Source organism: Leopardus geoffroyi, chromosome C2 (assembly GCF_018350155.1).
Source record: "Leopardus geoffroyi isolate Oge1 chromosome C2, O.geoffroyi_Oge1_pat1.0, whole genome shotgun sequence".
Taxonomy (NCBI): domain Eukaryota; kingdom Metazoa; phylum Chordata; class Mammalia; order Carnivora; family Felidae; genus Leopardus; species Leopardus geoffroyi.
Window position 1 is genome coordinate 96,878,815 of NC_059333.1, and position 18,191 is coordinate 96,897,005.

Here is an 18,191-nt window from a genome sequence, read left to right on the forward strand (position 1 = left end):
CCCCAAAATCCCCTTTCTGAGCATCTCCCACCACCACCCACTTACCCACATTCTCTCCTTTCCTAATATGTATCACATATTTCCCACTCAACAAGTATTTAACAGGTTGCCTGTTCTTCTTGTGTGAGGAGGGAGGAGGGAGTGGAGAGTGGTACTGAAGAGATTTACCTAGTGAATTCCAATGTTTCAACCAGGGAATAAGACCCTTGATTCTAAATAAGGCAAAGGCGTGACTCAAACCACAAGAAAGATTGGGATTTGTGGCTGGGTCTCAGCCCTCCTTTAAATTGCTGAGGTCCTGATTATTATGGTGGTGGATGAGGTGTAAGGAAGCAGAGCTCCTGCTCAATTTAGAGGAAATGCTGGGAAATCCAAAGGAGAGACCAAGGTACAAACATACTTGGGTGAACTAAACTCACCCTGGACTGATCACTTAATCTAATTTTATGTAGATTTCTATCAAATATTGGGGGTGAAGACTGTCTTCTACCTTTCATTCAGAATTAACTCAGCCTGCCCAAGACAGGGCATGCCCAAGACATGGTGGCCCTCTCCTGAGGGGAGTTGGGAGTGGCCAGCACTACAACATAGTTCATGGTTGGAATGTCATGTCTTCAAAGTACTGAGTGTTTTTTAAGCGTCTTGATACCTCTGGAAAGAATCAGGCAGACCTCAATATTTGACATGTTTTTCAAGGTCAAATCATTGCTAAAGCAGTGGATAGGGCAAGGGACAATGAGTTGGTGCCTCACTGCGCCCTGTGGATGGTGTTGTGTTGGCTGAGACTGCTGTCGAGCAGCTCTGTTTGGCCACTCAGCTGCGTCTTTTGCTTCTTTTGTAATCTGTCATTCTAGCATATTGGTTATCAAACAAAATATTAGAGAATTAATATGAATAGTCTTATAGTTGTATGGAAGAACCTAAATAAAACTTTCCATTGAACCTTTGAAAACAACCCTTAGAAATAACATTTCTGAGATTATACAAAAACTTTTCGTTTTTATGTTGGCTTTTACATTACAATTCTCAAAATAAATTTGGAAGCCTATTAAATTCTTACTGCATTAATTTGGCATATCGTAATTTGAAATTTACATTGAAGCACTAAAAATAAGTTGGGCCCCTGTTCTAGGCACGTAGGATTGAATCCTGATTCACGGACCTGAACTTGTCCAATATGCAGACTGACCAAATCACCAGAGATTTAGGCAAAGTGAAGACTTGCCTCAGGATGAACACAAAATTTGGAAGATAGCTGAGGGAATATCAGGAGGCTTAAGGCTAATGTAGTCCTTTAAAAAGAGCAAGAGATAATGGAGTATTTGTGTACATATTGGTACATTTGTGTACATATTGGTACAGAGTATTTGTGTACATATTGGTACAGAGTATTTGTGAAAAATACAAATATGATGCACAAATGGTATCCCCATACATTGCGTTTGTAAAAGTGTGTGTTAAGCAAGTGTTTCTTGAGAGTTTACTTTGCTCTAGGAACTGTGCACAGTACTGTGTTTGTAAGTGTAGCATCTGTGATGCTTCACCACAAAGAGAAACTTGAGTTGGTCCACTCAGAAACACTTTGAGCCAGGAGAATAATTAAGATTTCTTCAGGGTTAGAAAAAGGAAACTCTGAGACTGACATGATTAATGGAATGGATTTGGATTTTCCTGGAGCAGGTGGTACAGGGGCATCTCTTTGTGAGAAACCCTGGTTGGAAGTGAAGAAGAATATGTTGTGGTGTGAGTTCCCTTGGTATAGTCTTATTTAGTAGTTGGAGCAGAGTTCACGTCTGGAAGCCCTCTGAGAATTAGCCATTGTGGAAAACAGCGAACTAAGAGGAAGCAGAAGTAATATATATTGAAAGGCTTAATCTGATCTCTTGCCTGTCTTCAAAGGAAGCTTCATTTGTAAAGGACATGCATGATCGTGAAGAAAGGACCTCCATTAGGCAATGCAAGAATAATGAAAGAATCTATGTCGAAAGCCTCTGATGCAGGGGGGTTAAGAGACTTGCTCTGCACCCAGTTGGGAGACTGATGGAGCGGGACTAAAATTTGCCTCTTGGATCCTCTGCTCAGTAGAGCACAATTCCTTTCTTTTGCCATAAATTAAGATTTATCTGACAAGAAGTTTCCACATGGAAACAAAAGAGTGAGAACCTGGCAGGGCAGGGTTCATGCTCATTCAATTTTGTTGGCTTCTTCTCTGTTCTCCACGACTTTGTTTTGGGGGAGGGGTTATGTTTAAGTCAAGGACAAAGTGAACCATCTTTGAAGCTTGTAAGATGAGGAGAGAAACACCACTAAGGCTGACAAATACATATACCTGTTTTCTGTCTTACTCTGTGGTGTTTGAAAGTGTCCTCAATGACCTCAAAGAGAGAAGGAAGTCTCATGGAGAAAAGGCAATCTGGAACTCTCAGATAATATGTGGTGTGAGTGTGTGTATGTGAGTGTGTGTGTGTTTAACATAAATTGGCTCTTACTGTAAGTATGTTTATGCAGTTTCTTTCATTCAATACACACACACACACACACACACACACACGCCAATATTTTAGTAATAGTAACTGCTTTACATATAGTGCTCACTCTTGCCATGTATTTTCCAAGCACTTTAGATACTACAAATTATTTAATATGCACTTACTGCGTTCTTTTAAATTACAATCAGTTTGTTTATTCCCTAGTTGTTGGATATTTATTTATCCAACTTTTTTGTTGTTGCTGTGAACAATGTTGCATCAAATCTCCTTATGAATGCTTTCTTGGATATGTGTGAGTGGTTGCAAAAGAATGAAAAAGATCTAGTAGCATCATCTGATAAGAGTGGTTGCCTCTGAGGATATGAATTGAGTTGTAGTTAGAGGGGCTTTAGCCTTACATATAATGCTGCATAAGACTCTCTAAGAAAAAGTCATTCATGTCTTACTAGTAGAGTTAAAATTAAAATGTTTAAATTTTTAATTTTTTGAAATTAATTTTTAGAAATAAATATGGGGTTAGAAGTTCTTAGGCACATAACCTAGTCAATCAGATCATTTTCCCCTCACTTAAAAATAACACCTGCCATAAAATCTTGAATGTGTGGTCATAGCAGACAAATGCAATGTGTTCAATGTTACAGTGTTTGTAAAATGCTTTATACATTCAAGTCACTCTGATGCTACCATATCTGGATTTTAGTTATCAGTAAAAGTGCCAGAGATCCACAAGTAGTAAATATACCAGTGAGTATTCTTTAGTTTTGACAAAGATATCATCTACACTGAAAAAAACCCAGAATTTAAGCTGCATTACTAAAGAATCAATTCAATATCATAATTAACATATGCTTTTCAAGTTTCATAATCACTCTGACTAAATACCAGCCTCTTATTTTATTACAAGTGTACTAATTAGCGTTAGGTATACCTTTAAAAATTCGTGTTGTTAATTGCAAATCATTTAATCTGTAACTCACTCTGAATGTATAGTTTCTGGAACTTTAGTTGTGTACAGCCATTATAACCATGTGACCACCCTGCACGTATGAGCTTGTGGACACACACATTATCAAATGGGAGCAGTAAAAAAGGAAATAAAAGAGGATGGTGAAATCAAATAGTGTATTTTAAATTGGTATTTGTGTATCACTAGAAAACCAAGATACTTACTAGGATATCAATGCTCCAGCACAGAGAATGACCTTGGGACTTTATCAAGTCCTCCTGTTCACAAGATATAGCATAATTTAAACACTGTAGGCAGGAGACCTTCCAAAAACAGACCCAATGACAACACTTGGATAACCATTGCAATCCTGAGTAAATATCAGTGGTAAAAATTTCTTTGAACACTTAACCTTGTAAAGAGAGAGAATGTCTAGTTGCTCTATTCTGTTTAAGAATGACCCTCCCTATAAGCAATTTGTTGTGAGTCAGATCAAATGGTGCCAGTTAGTTTTGACTTTCTGTTTTTGTTTTTGTTTTTTTAAAGCCCTTTCTTTAATATCACTACCCTGGGACATCCACAGCATTTTGACAGATCCTACAATGAGCATTTCTCTCTGCAAGGTCATGTTTTGAATAGTCTAGAGGGTATTTGTGCATGTACACACACACACACACACACACACACACACACACACGCATGCACGCACACACTATATGCACTTATATTTGTACCTTTTCAGGTCAAAGGAACGATTTTAGTGTGAACTATCCCTGTAAATTGGCTACTTAGCCTGCCTATTTTCTAAAAGTTTTTTCTCCCTAAATAGGATTGGGCCAAAACAAGAATAAACGTTTTTTATGGTTTAAATATGCCACTCCCTATTGCTCACTTTTATGGAGCCATGGCCTTTTATTTTAGTTTATATCGTATATCCGTGCTCACTTTGAAGTCCATTATGAACTCCGGATTCTGAGCTGTCCAATAGAACTTTCTGTGGTGATGAGAACATTCTATAATCTGCACCGCCCAATAGCACTTTAGTAGTCTCTAGTCCTATGGAGCTGTGGAGCGCTTGAATGTGACTATGAGGAACTGAATTTTTAATTTTATTTACTTAATAATGTTCAGTTAAATAGTCATCTGTGACTAGTGACTACTGTATTTGACAGTGCAGCTACAGATCACATATTACCAAATTCGCTGAGATCTAGAAAATTGTCAACATTCTTATCGAGTCCTTGTCTATGAACATCTATCCCTTTGGCTCTTCTTAGCATTAGTTAATTTAATTAATGAAACCATGATATAATTTGCCTGCCTTTATATGTTCTCCAGGCTTTAGTTTGTTTTGTTTTGTTTTTTCCCTGCTTAACCAACCACCATGCTACCTTCAGCTAGTAAATATTTTTGAAAACTTACATTTGGAAAATGACATAATGCTGTCAAACAGGAAAACGTGTTTAGTTCATGAAGTATGTTATAAAAGTTTACAGAATGGCTTTCTTAGATTTCTAGTTCTCATGATCAAAATTACTTGGATTTAAACAAATAGTGTTTATTGAATATGTAGCGCTCATCTCTCCTTTCTTGAAAATCAGAGAGATTTTAAAATGAGCATTAATCCTTGCTCATCTTTATGGAACTTCGGAGAGGGGTGACCCGCTCCTTCCTGCCTATCGAGGTTCGCATACCGGCTGGCTCAGTGGCCTCCACACAGCCGTGACTTAGCACTCTGTGACAAAGCCTAGCTTCCTCCCAGGGTTTGCAAGGACTAACATGCCAGTAAGGAGAAACTTCCTGCTGCCCTTGTGGGGCTTCTGAATGATTAGGATGAGCAACGTTTCTCCACAAGTAGGTAGAATGTTGAAATGGCAAACACGGAGATTGCACGCCGTGTCCACCTTACTCTTCACACAGACCGCCTGAGATAATAGTCATATAGAGAAACCGCAGCATTCTCAAGCTGTGCCCTGGGGCTCCTTCTCTTTACTTAGAGGCCAACCAGGATGCACAGAAAACATAACTGATAACGCTTAGACAATTATTGACTAGTTTTAGTATTAATGGTGGGGGCTGTATTCATTTATTCTTCCTGGTTATGTTTCATTGATGCAGTTTGCTTATTTCTATGTGGAAGCATGATGATTTTCACTCTCTTCCATGAGAACTTCGGCGCCGGAGACAAAGGTAATTTGGTCGAGTGACCCTACAACATATATGGCTTTCACATTTTGAAACATTCCCTTGCAGAGCTACCTGTGTGATGTCAAATGTGCTGGTGGGGGCAGAGGCACAACATCACTGACTGTATTTTGTAGACCTTTCCTTTTGGACAGACGTTCTGAATTGTAACGATGCCTTATTTGTGGCAAAGGGACGATGTGGAAAGTGCTTTAATATCTAGGTTTCACCTAAAACCACCATGTGGGCAGCAGAAGCATAACAAATATTTGGAAGCAATTTTTCTCTTCTGCCATTGACTACCCTGTTTTTGTATTCCTGTGTCTCAGGCTAGATGCTTCAAGCAGAAGTTAATGGGGTGAGATGCCTCTCTTCTTCCAGTTTGTTCTCCTCTGCCCCCGGCTCCCGCTTTTTCCCCAGCCCTCTCCACCTCCCCTCCTTCCTACCCCTGCCAGATGTGAGGAAGGGCGAGCTGACCTCCCGCACCTGGTGCCCACCCTGTGACCCTTTTCTCTCGATTGGAAAAGTGTGAGGGATGGGGTGTGGGGAATTACATTGCCAGACAAAGAGAAGTTGCTCAAAAGTGTATGTTGAAGTAAATATGTAGCCACCGACTTTCCGAGGTCATGGTGGAGGGGGTGCAGTGGGCAGCCAGGTGTGTGAATGATATTCTTTCCCTTTTCTTGACACTTTCACTGTGAAGTCACCATCCAGCTCCAGCCTCTGGGAGGGTCTCCTCGATATCCAGAGATAATTTTAAAATTATAGCAAGACCTTATCAGAATGTTTTAGGGATTATACATGATATAACTAGGGATGATATATAATATTTTGTCTTCACCTATTGTTCTCTTTCTGTAATAATATGTAATGATAATTTCTTTATAGCCAGCTTCCTCCCCCTCTATTTCTCTCACCTTAAAATATTTGGGGACAGTGGAAAGAGAGCTAGACTGAGTTCTTGTCACTAACTAGTTGTGTGCCACATGGAAAGGGCTATGTTAGGTGGTCACTAAGGTTTTTTTTAGCTCCAGGAATCTGTGATTCTATTCCTTCCAGAGCATTTGTCTCGCCTCCAGCTCCCATCTCAGCCCCTTCTTGTCTTTGCCTGTCATGAATCATGTCAGACTTCCAGCCATCCCGGGGTCCTACTCTGGGGACTAAGGCATTTTCACAAGCCGCAGGGGGGACTCGCTTTGTGTTTAGCAATGTGAATTCATACTGCCAATGGGTTAATCTTCCAAGACTAAATGCAGATTGGGTAAAATCAGAGAAGATCAATGGTTGTAGCCTGCCGTGAGTGGGGAGTTTCCAGCCAGATTTTTAGAAATCTGCATCACAGAAGTCACCTGGGCGTCACAGCCCGAGGAACTCTGGGTTAATGTGTGGTGAACAGAAATATCAAGTTCATGCCCATAGGGCAGTTTTCATTGGCATGAGCTTCGGCACAGCAAAAACGGCCTTGGTAGTGTTAATTTTTTTATGGGCAGTTGCACGATAGCTGGTCTTGGAATGTTAGCAGCACTGTTGCAGAACTAAAAATGTTACCCTGAGACATTTTAAAAGAGCAATAAATATCTGGTTTTAAAACACAGGCATTAAAAAATTATAAACTTGGAAAGTCCTTTCTGGTTGTTGTTGTTCTAACTTGGGAGTGTTAAAACTGTCTTTTCTTCCCTGACTTCTCAATAAGCAATTGTAGGGCTTGACAAGTTAGTGATTATTCGACTACTTCGACACTGGGATGTTTACGCTTTAACCAAAGGGTGCCTAGTGATGAGGCTGTGTCCTTTTAACAAGGATGATTTGGCTTCACAGTGTGAAGATGTGGCTGTGCTCAGAGCTGGGGCTACACACGCTCTGTGTGCCCTGACAGGGACAGTCCTTTCGTGTGGAGGGAGTGGCTTTCAGGGAGGGCGGAGTCATTTCTAGGCCTGGGTTGTAGGAGCGTCGTTCGTCATTCGTCCTCCTGAAGCAGCTTGCGACCAGGAGCCTTTGAGGATAGCCATCGTGTGGGATTGACTCCCATCGGAGAAATGAGACTAGTCCCTACCACTGGCTTCACAGAGAGGGTGCTTGGGCCAGGGAGGATTGTACCTCACACTTGAATGTGGCCAAGAAGGACTGACCTTCTTGTCATCACTTTTAAAACATAAAAATAGTATTACAAAAAAATTTAAAAATCGAAAGCAATTTCACTCTCTCGAGTTTTGCTTGGCTCTGCCTAATTAGCTTTCTTATAGTTTCAACTTTTTCTCACATAATATCTTACCATAAATGTAGGCTTATATTCCTGCATTAGCTTCATGATTGCTATTATAATGGTAAATAATAGTCTATTAATGTACAATAATTTACTTTTCCCTCTATTATTAGTTACTCACATGATTTGTAATTTTATGCCATGGAATGTAATATCAAGTAAACCAAATGTAAAACCACATAACAAACTAACAAATGTAGCTTTTCCTTATTGATATGTGTTGAAGGAAAATTTCTAACAATACAATTATAAAGAGAAAGAGTGTAAACACATTAACATTTTTACACATATTATAAAATTTCTTTTCTTGCTTTCCAAACGAGTTCTAAAAACTTTCAATTTTAGTATACTCTAGCATATGAGTAGACTTACTTGTACTGACTTTAATATTTAAAAATATATTTTAGGGGCGCCTGGGTGGCTCAGTCGGTTAAGCGGCCGACTTCGGCTCAGGTCATGATCTCACGGTCCGTGGGTTCGAGCCCCGCGTCGGGCTCCGTGCTGACAGCTCAGAGCCCGGAGCCTGTTTCGGATTCTGTGTCTCCCTCTCTCTGACCCTCCCCCGTTCATGCTCTGTCTCTCTCTGTCTCAAAAATAAATAAACGTTAAAAAAAAAAGAATTTTTAAAAATATATTTTAATATATAAATTTAAAAATTTTAGTTAGATACACGAATCATATTAACTTAATACAAGTATATATACAGATAAAACATGGAACCTTGAAATTTCTTTGTGATGTGCTTCAATAATCTGTGCAGGTGAACAATTTGTTCATGTACTAAGAATCTGATTTTCCCTTGTTTGAATGTCTACTTCTGTTCTCTCTCCATTGTAGTTTTTATAAACTTGACTTAGCAAGCTAGCTAGCTGCCACACATTTGATATAGTTCATCTTTTAAAGCTTTACTGTTTATTATCCAGATTCTGATATCAGACGTGAGGCTGGAACATTGTCCCTTTCTGATAGGGGGCCAGTGAGTTTGTAAGGACTTTATATTACCCATTTTTATTGGATGTGCTTGAATGTGCACAGCAAAATGGTTCCTTTTTAAATGACTATTAGGTAAATGCACAAAACACCTACGCTTTGGGCCAAGTAAGTGTGAACTAAAATATCATATATAAAACATATATGATATTACATTTAAATTTATATTTACATATTGTATGTAATATATAAATGCATATTCACATATTTATTGGGTATTTTCATATATTAATATATATATAAATAAATGAAGACAAAATTTAGACAAAAATATTTCCAAATCCACTTAATGGCAAGCTGTGTCATAATGAAAACCTACTCTCTTTTTAAAGTCCAGGTAAAACTGGGGACGCCTGGGTGGCTCACTTGGTTAAGCCTCTGCCTTCGGCTCAGGTCATGATCTCACGGTTCATGAGTTCGAGCCCCACGTCAAACTCTGTGCTGACAGCTCAGAGCCTGGAGTCTGCTTCGGATTCTGTGTCCCCCTCTCTCTGTGCCACTCCCCTGCTCACACTCTGTCTGTCTGTCTGTCTGTCTCTCTCAAAAATAAATGAACATTAAAAGAAAATTAAAGTCCAGGTAAAACTGAAGAAACCAAAGTTTTCTTGTAACTAAAGAGAACTCGAATAATTAGCTTTAGGTGTCAGAGAGACCTTAAATAAGTTGAGAACCTACTCAAGATACACTTGATGCCAAAGGCAAACGAGACCTTCATTTTCCTGGCATTCGGTGAGGGTAGATTAAGAATTCCTGTTACAGAGAGCATGATTAGGATTTTTATTGAGCGGAATGCCAGAAAATTAGGAAACATGTTCTAATTTGGCGGGAGATTAACTGGAACGTGGTTGTTTTTTCTGTCACAGTAAACATGGCGATCACTTTTATTTTCCAGTCACACCACGAGTGTGTTTTGAATTCATTATAACTAAGTTCAGTGCATTCTAAACAGAGCATTTTGTCCATATGATATTCAGAATTTGTTTGCAAAGAGGTTTTTGTTTTTTTGTTTTTTTTTGTTTTTTTTTTTTAATTTTTTTTTTTTTCAACCTTTATTTATTTTTGGGACAGAGAGAGACAGAGCATGAACGGGGGAGGGGCAGAGAGAGAGGGAGACACAGAATCGGAAGCAGGCTCCAGGCTCTGAGCCATCAGCCCAGAGCCCGACGCGGGGCTCGAACTCACGGACCGCGAGATCGTGACCTGGCTGAAGTCGGACGCTTAACCGACTGCGCCACCCAGGCGCCCCCAGTTTTTTTGTTTTTTGATAGGTGACTTCTATCACAATGAATCAATTGGCACATACATAGGTTTCCTAAAGATGGATATAAAGATACAGGATAGAGAAATAAGCCATCTTTTTCAAAAAGAAATTTGATCTCGCGATTCCAGCCTGCATTTAATCATTAACTCAGCATCCTACCTTGGGTAGATAGAGCTTCAACGAACTCTGCATGCCGGAAAGTATTAATATAGGAAAGGTGAGGAGTAACGTAATAGAAGCCTGGCCATGGAGAAATCGCATTAGAACACAAAATAAACACATGAAAGGCGAGTCGTATGTGCACTGCGAGTCACACGACTCACGGATGCAAAGTGTTATTCAAAAACTGGATATGATAAGGTGCTTATTGCCTTTATTCCTTAGAGAACTCCTTGGCAATGCAGTTCCCCAGTTTAACAATTCCAGACCTGACTTGCTGCTGTTTACTAATTAAATCTGCTTAGGAATTAGAAAGAACTTGTGTGTCTCCCCCGACCCCCTCCCTGCTTGAAATTCTTAAACAAGCATTGGGTGTGTGGTAAATGGTGCGTTTTAATAAATGTTTTGTAAAGGCCAATTATTCAGTCAATATTGAATCGTGTGATAGGAAATACGGCTGCTTAGCTACAGAGAAGATGTCTACATACTATTGGCATCTGTTGGGTAGGTAATGTTCTTAAACCGCCTGGCCTTCTTCCAAACTTTGATTATTCATAAATCTGTTGAGTGTGGTAAGTTGCACTATTAGCGTTTAATCTTTTATTGAAGCAAACTCAGGAGACTGAAATCTATTTGCTTTAGCAAGCTTGTTCACTGATAAATGTATGATTTAAAATTTTCCTTTTGTGAATTCCTCTGGGCAAGGAAAACACAGCTGGGCATAGCACAGATCATATTTATCTTTTCATTAACTAAAGTACAAGAAGATAGTGTTGTTGGAGGCGTAGAAGGAGGGATTGCTAAAGAATAGTCCTCCTCCTGTTTGCACACCCACTTGAGCAAAGCTTTCCAAACAAGTATTTGAGATACTTGTGAGAAAAGCTAGTTGAATCGTCAAAAGAAGACCAAGCGAATGCATATGAAGTGGTTGGATTTCAGATAACATTTTCCCCCTGAGTGTTCAGATTGGTTAAATATTAGAGGAAGGGAGATAATGACACTGTTTGTCGCCATAAACTTAGACATACTATCTTTTTTCACAAGGTTGGTATGAAAGGTGTATCAAAGATTTTCCATCCCAGCTGATTTAGTTTCACTGTGGTAAAGGGCACTGTAGGTACAGAAACATTGCTTGGATATTAAGTGCCAGACAGGACCATAAAAACTTTGTATAGACCTAATAATAGATATAATTTTTGTTTTTCAGAATGACACGATAAACCGATTGGCTGTCATGGGGGGGTGTAAATATATAAATATTTATTTTTTCAGCATTATTTTTTTCTGCTAGAGGGAAGATTATGAAAATTTTTGTGAGATTTTGGGGGTACTTATTTGCAGTATGCCCTAAACCAGGCCATTAGGGGAAATCTTCCAGAATGCAGTAAGGGACCTCTGGCTTATATAGGTTGATAATAAATTCTTCACTTAGGAGAGTAAGATGAAATTATGAGTCTCCCCCCACCTCCACCTTTTCCTGCAGCCCTGGATCATGAGGGTTGAGTTTGCTTGTGTTTCTATAGTTTCTCCAACCCCTGGCAAAGTGTCATGTACACAGTAGGTGACTAACAACTACAGATTGATTCATGTACCCTTGCAGAACTTTCTGGGCTCTGCAAAGATGAGCTATGCTGTAGGTATGTTCTTCTGTCAGCTTCTGTCACTCAAGCAGGAATAGGGAGAACCGAAAAGGGAGGCTCCTTTCCAGCTGAGTGCAGCAGAGCTCCAACCCCCTTGAATTCAACTGTGACCCAGGGCAACCTCGAATAGGCTAATGGTCCATTGTATGAGTCACAGACACAACTTGGGCTGAGGTTAATCTCTTCCCTATTGCCCAACCTCCATGCCCATAGACCCCTTTCCTAAGTGGAATAGAAGTGGGCAGGGACAGCTTTTTCCTGCCTGTATTTACCAGTCCTATCAGATTCTCTGAGAGTTAGGCCAAAACATTTTCAGTTACTGATGACATTTATTAAAACATTAGCTTATTTTTTTAAAAACTTATTTATTTATTTTGAGAGAGAGAGAGTGCGTGCACACGTGCACATGAGCAGGGGGAGGGGCAGAGAGGTTGGGAGAGAGAGAATCCCAAACAGCCTCTGTACTGTCAGTGCAGAGCTCAACAAGCGGCTCGATCCCACAAACTATGACATCATGACCTGAGCTGAAATCAAGAGTCGGATGCTTAACTGACTGAGCCACCAGGGTACCCCTAGCTAACTTTAATTAAAACTTGTTTAAATGATCATCTGCTGATTTGTGGATTCTAAGGTTTATAACTATTTGTCCCTCTTATTTTTCTTTTGTTTTAAAATTCACCAACCCAATATCAAGCTTTTTGTTTTTTGTTTTTTATACATAGGCATTTAAGGATGACATTGGAAAAGTAGTTAAAAATAACAACTAGTGAAATGAAAGATTTTTCTTTAAGATCATCCAGCCCAACTCACTTAGTCTAGAGAAAAGGGAATTGAGGTCATGAGATGGGAAGAGAGCTTTCAAAGGCCACAGGGTTCGTGGAAAGGCAAGTACTAGAAAACAAGCTTCAAGCCAATATTTTTTCAACTTCTCTGTTTCACCTGAATGAGTAACAGAAACTTCCAAAAACAGTGGCTTAAAATTTAGAAGAAGTATGGAGGCTGGAAACCAACTGCTGGCACTGTAGCTGTATCATATCATCAGGAACCCTGGATCCTTCCAGCTTCCTGCTCTACTCCATCCTCATGTTCTCAAGATGGTTGCAAAGTGCCAGCCATCCTGTGTATATTCTAAGGAAGAAAAAGGTCAAGGACAACATGAAAGAATGGTGCAAGCCAAGAAGTCAGCTCCCTCTAAAGGGCTTTTCAGGAAGCCCCCACCCAGTGATAATTGCTTATGTCTAACTGAGCAGAACCAGTCCAGCTGCAAAGCAAGCTGGGAAATATAGTTCTACCTTTTCTTTCCTCTCTTCCTTCCTTCTCCCTTCCTGCCTTCCTCTCTCTCTCTCTCTCTCTCTTTCCCCTCCCTCTCTCTTCTTTATCTCCCTATAATACACTGAATGAAATTTGATTTAATATTAGTAAGATCAAAAAGACTTGATGTTGGTAGACAACTTCTTGTCCCTGCACCCTGTATATTAAAGCAATTATTTTAGGGTTTGGAAGTATAATATTTTACAGTATATTCTTCTCTACTAGTATTTCCTCAAGTTGCCTGTATGCAAAGACCAAACATAGCATGAGACCAGAAATTCAGGTTGCTTTATGTGAGTGACACAATGGGAGGAGAGTTTAGGGACTGTCATCTCTGACCTGGATGTTGGCTTCCCATGTTCAGTGAAACACTGTTTCCATTGTTTCCCTTGGCTTCAGAGTGAGCCTGGCAATGAATACCATACTGACTTCACTTAGGCACGCTTCATAGGTAACTAATGAAAACCTCTTAAATATTTAGACGTAAATAGCAAATAGTTTGTTTACTTCACCTTGCATGTTTAATGGGTGGACAATTTTTAAAAGCCTGAAATTACATACCGTAGTAGGTAACTTAGGACCATGATTCACAATGAGAGACCCTCCCAGGTCCCATTGAGGGGAAGTAAGCATACTCACACATCACTTTACTAGCAGATACATTTGTAGGCAACACAGAGGAGGATTTATTTGCTGGCATCTCATTGGTTTTGAGTGCCGTCTGGCTATGAATTTGTCTCTAACTAAAGTTAGTTTCCTTTGTTGAGTCAATTTCTTTAATTTATGTTGATTGACGTGTAAGATAATTATTTAGAGTAAGAAATTACTGAAGCAGAAGCCCTCCCTCTTCAGTGTCAGACCGGCAGCCATGTTAGCTTATAACTGAACGCACTCTACGTTTACTGTTTGTTCTGCATGGGTTACAGATGAGAGACCTCAGCAGACATCAAGGACATTTCCAGAAGCAGTAATGTGGGAAGACTCCCACACCCCAAAATCCATTAATGTCACCATGTCCTCTAAGTGAAGAATGGCTTTACAGCTCAGTGCTACTGACTTCTTAGTCTCGGACTACTGCAGTACCGTTGGTCGTAGGAAAGGGAAAGAATTGTGAAGAATTAGAATTGGATATTTCACCTGGTATGTGTGGGAAAATGTAGTCAATGATGGGGGTTGAACCCATCCTCTCCCATTAGACCCTTTGTAAAATATTTGACCTGATATGCATCCACTTACCATTTTATTCTCCTATTGGTGTTTCATTGCACCCAGGGCTGGCCAAGGGCCTTTGGGTTCCCAGCTCTCTGACGTCACACATCCCTTCACTCCAGATCTCTTACCTGAGAAGGACCTCAAGGCAAGCCTTGTCAACCTGAATCTTCCCGTGATAACTGCTGTGTCAAGTTCCAAACCCTCACTCACCATTTTGAAAATTGGACCTTTGGAAGTTAGCAACATTAATATTAATTAGTATTCATAATATGTTAGAGTTTCTTAAGTGTACTTTGCCAGATATTTGTTGCATATTTGTGCTGTTAGGCAAGAATATCCTGAATATATAGATATTCAAATAACTGAGTTTCCTTGGAGCCCATCTCTGTCTGCACACATGGCATGTAGGGCCGTCTGTCTGGATTCCATCATGCCTGCCTGCCATATCTTATCAGTGCAGAGCCCTGTGAAGGGGATCCTATATATTAGCCACAACATGACCCGTGTGGCCAGGATCAGCCCTAGCAATTATCCCACCGGTGGTGCAGTGATTTAGAATGAACAGCTCAAGGATGCCATTATTTACCATATATCATGGCCCAAGATAAGGTTAATAAAATCTTCCCTCCAAATCGGGGGTGATTTATATATCAAGAATATTGGCAACCAAGCTTTTTCGAACTTCTTTTTGTTTTGCTGCTGCTTAAGTAGATCCTAATTGGTAGAGATCCTGACAATTCTAGCTCTTGACTAATGTAACTACTCAAAGCAACAGTTAGCCCTGAGCACAGTCCCCAGCCAGGCTCCTGGCAGGAGTCCATGGGAACAATCTCCTTCCCTTGGCAGCTGCCTGAACAGCAGTGTGTGGAAAGGACTGCTGTCGGTTGGCAGGATGAGAGCAGGTCTGTATAGCACATTAGGTTTAAGTCCTCACTGTTCCGCATTTACACTGTGTAAGACAAGTAAATGAAGCTAATAAGGTATGTGCTGATTTGGATATTGTGTTTGAAGCAAAGATACATCTCACAGTGAATAGCGATGAGAGGATGCAGCAGAAATGGCCCCTAATCATCTGTGTGCCTTAGGTAAGTTACTCAACTTCTCTGAGCGTGCTTTCTAAGCCAGGGTTTTGGATTAAATAGCTTCCAAGACCCCTTCCCTTCAAACATTCTGTGGTTCCATATCACTAGATAGCCTCAGAAATGTAATCCTATTTGTACTTGATACTGTGCTATTTTTTAGTGATTGATTTTTTTTTTTTTAATTTATAGCCTCATTGTTTCCAGAAAGCACTTGAGGCAGCTTTCAACAAAAATATAGGTACAGGGGGGTGGGGCGGGGGGGGGACAACAAAGACAATCAACATAAGATAAATACTGAGAAGTAAAAGAAGATGGACGAAAGCAATATATTTAATTCTGAAGAGATGTGTAAGAAACTACATACTTTCTGAGCTTCCCAGGGGCCAAGGCAAAAAAAAAATAATAATAATAAATAATAAATAAATAAATAAATAAATAAATAAATAAATAAAAGCAACAGCATCAATGTATGGAAGAGAAAAGGACACATGGTGTTTATTTTCCCATGTTGAATGTTATATTCATATTTTACCCAGAGATGTGGAAATTAGGTATGTCATAGCCCTTGGCATAGTCTACTTAGATTTCAGATTTTAATTCCAAAGCTATTAATCCTGGACCTAGGACACCTAACATCTGAATCTATCCTGTGTGGAAGTGATCACATTCCCATTCAATCTGTTAATTAATAACACAGTTCATTTTCCTATCTCAACATTTACTTTATTTTCCTGGGGAATAGTTGTTTTTTTCCACATGGAATAAAAAAACAATTTCCATTTGTTATCTTTCCACTAACATGTGAAATTTGACATATTAAAAAGAAGCAAAAATAATTTTACTTAATAATAAGCTTTCACTGGGAGTGTAGGATTTGTACCCATATCCCCCCTTTTCTCCAATTCCTTCATGCTAAAATGGGGGAAGACATTATTATGCAAGCAAATGGGTCCTTCTTTTTCGCTATTATAAGCAATCTTTATTAATCTCTGTTAGTCCAACTTCTATTTAGACAGCAGACTCAGAATTGTATTTAATATTTCAGTGGCGACATTGATCGGGATCTAGAATTAACATGTCTCCTTTCTTTCAACCATCCTATTCATGAGTGAACGAAAACTGGAAAACAGACCGCATGCATGCGCATGTGTGTGAGAGAAGAAAGTGTTCTGTGTATTATCGCAAGTGATTTACGTGTTGGAGCTCCTGTTCTGTCAATTTTCAGTGGTAGGACTTAAATATCTTTTGTCTCAAGAAAAAGTAACAAATAGCTAATGTAAAATCCAGTTCATTGTTTAAGGAAAATTTATGGGTTTTCTTGCTTTGGGTCAGGAGAAAAGACAGGAGGAAGCATTAGGGAAAGAGGCCGCTGAACCAGAGCAAAGGAGTGATTGTCTTCAATTCAGCCCCCAGTCCAGGTAGAAGTGATGGCAAGCTGACGCATCTTTAATGTCACTACTTGTCTCCCATGTAAAAGATGTGCCTCTTTGGGGCAAAAACAGAATGAATTCATTTTTTTCTGTCACTGTATTAGTCACAGTAATTAATGTCATTTCCCTCAACAGATAAATACCTTCATCTCATGGCTTAACACAACAATTATATAGTCTTGCTCAAACTGTGTTTTGTGCGGGTTGGTGGGTCAGAGGGGGCTGTTCCAGAAATAGGCTTGAGGACCTTGGTTTCCTTGTGATGTTTCCTTTGCAACACAAGGTTTCTACATTTTTCCTGGGACAGGAAGAGAAAGATAAGAATCACTGACTCTAAAGTGTTCAGACTGAAGTCACCGTCATCTCAGTTTATATCCCATTTGTCAAGCTCAGTCACATGGCTCTCGCTCAGGGCAGGCAGAGCTGGGAAATTAGCAGATTAAATACAGGAATTGATATGGGATGGGAAAGTTGTTTTCCTTGATGTCTGAGAAACACCTTGTGTAACTCTTTATATGGTACATCAGAGAGGGCTTCCTGGAGGAAGCATTTGAGTAAGAGTTTGGTCAAAAGTGCACTTTAGTCCCAAAGACCCATTCTCTTGTTGTGACGATCAAATAGCAAGATATATGCCAGTATGCCATGAAATAAAGGTGTATTGTTATTACTAAAATGCCTTTGGTCAGCAGCATTCTTTGGCCAGGAGTAGCAAAGACTTATTATTTTTAAGATTAAGACTGTTGCTATTAGTAGTTATGAAGGAAGCTCCTAGAGAGCAGCATGTTTTTCCTGTGATCTGTTCATTGACTTACCCAAGCACCCAGATCAGGGCCTGGCATGAGATAGACATTCCATAAATATTTGATGAGCAAATAACAATTTGCAAAAGACTCAGCCCAGTATGTTTGTTTCCTTTTTACTATAAAACCAGAGGTAATTGATTCTTTTAAGATTGTCTCTTTACAGTCAAAGATGAGTGTTGAGCTCGAACATCAAAAGTAAATGTGTCCTTCTGTGCTGCTTTTCTTGTAAAGGTAACACTAGGGAGGTGGGTACTGCCCAGTAAGTGGTTAGAACCACAGATACTATGCCACTGATATAGCCTCTTTTTTAAGTTTCTTAGCCTGTAACGTGTGTTTAGGAGAAAGCTGACTGTGGCTGATCTACACAGGTCTTTGAATGTCTTACATCAATAATTTGACATGGTGCACAATTAGTCAATAA

At 39.6% G+C, this 18,191-nt stretch overlaps 1 protein-coding gene across 9 annotated transcripts in view; it reads left to right on the top strand.

Moving 5' to 3' along the window:
* The window catches only part of MECOM (MDS1 and EVI1 complex locus), a 562,907-nt gene that overhangs the window by 375,461 nt on the left and 169,255 nt on the right, over positions 1-18,191 (top strand). The window contains exon 1 of one of the 9 annotated variants that reach the window (XM_045503034.1): positions 5,067-5,625. The exons of the other annotated variants lie outside the window; for them this stretch is intronic. Coding sequence (XP_045358990.1) covers positions 5,599-5,625 — 27 coding nt within the window. The 5' untranslated portion in view covers positions 5,067-5,598. Of the gene's footprint in view, positions 1-5,066; positions 5,626-18,191 lie in introns of those variants that run through there. 9 annotated transcript variants of the gene reach the window in all.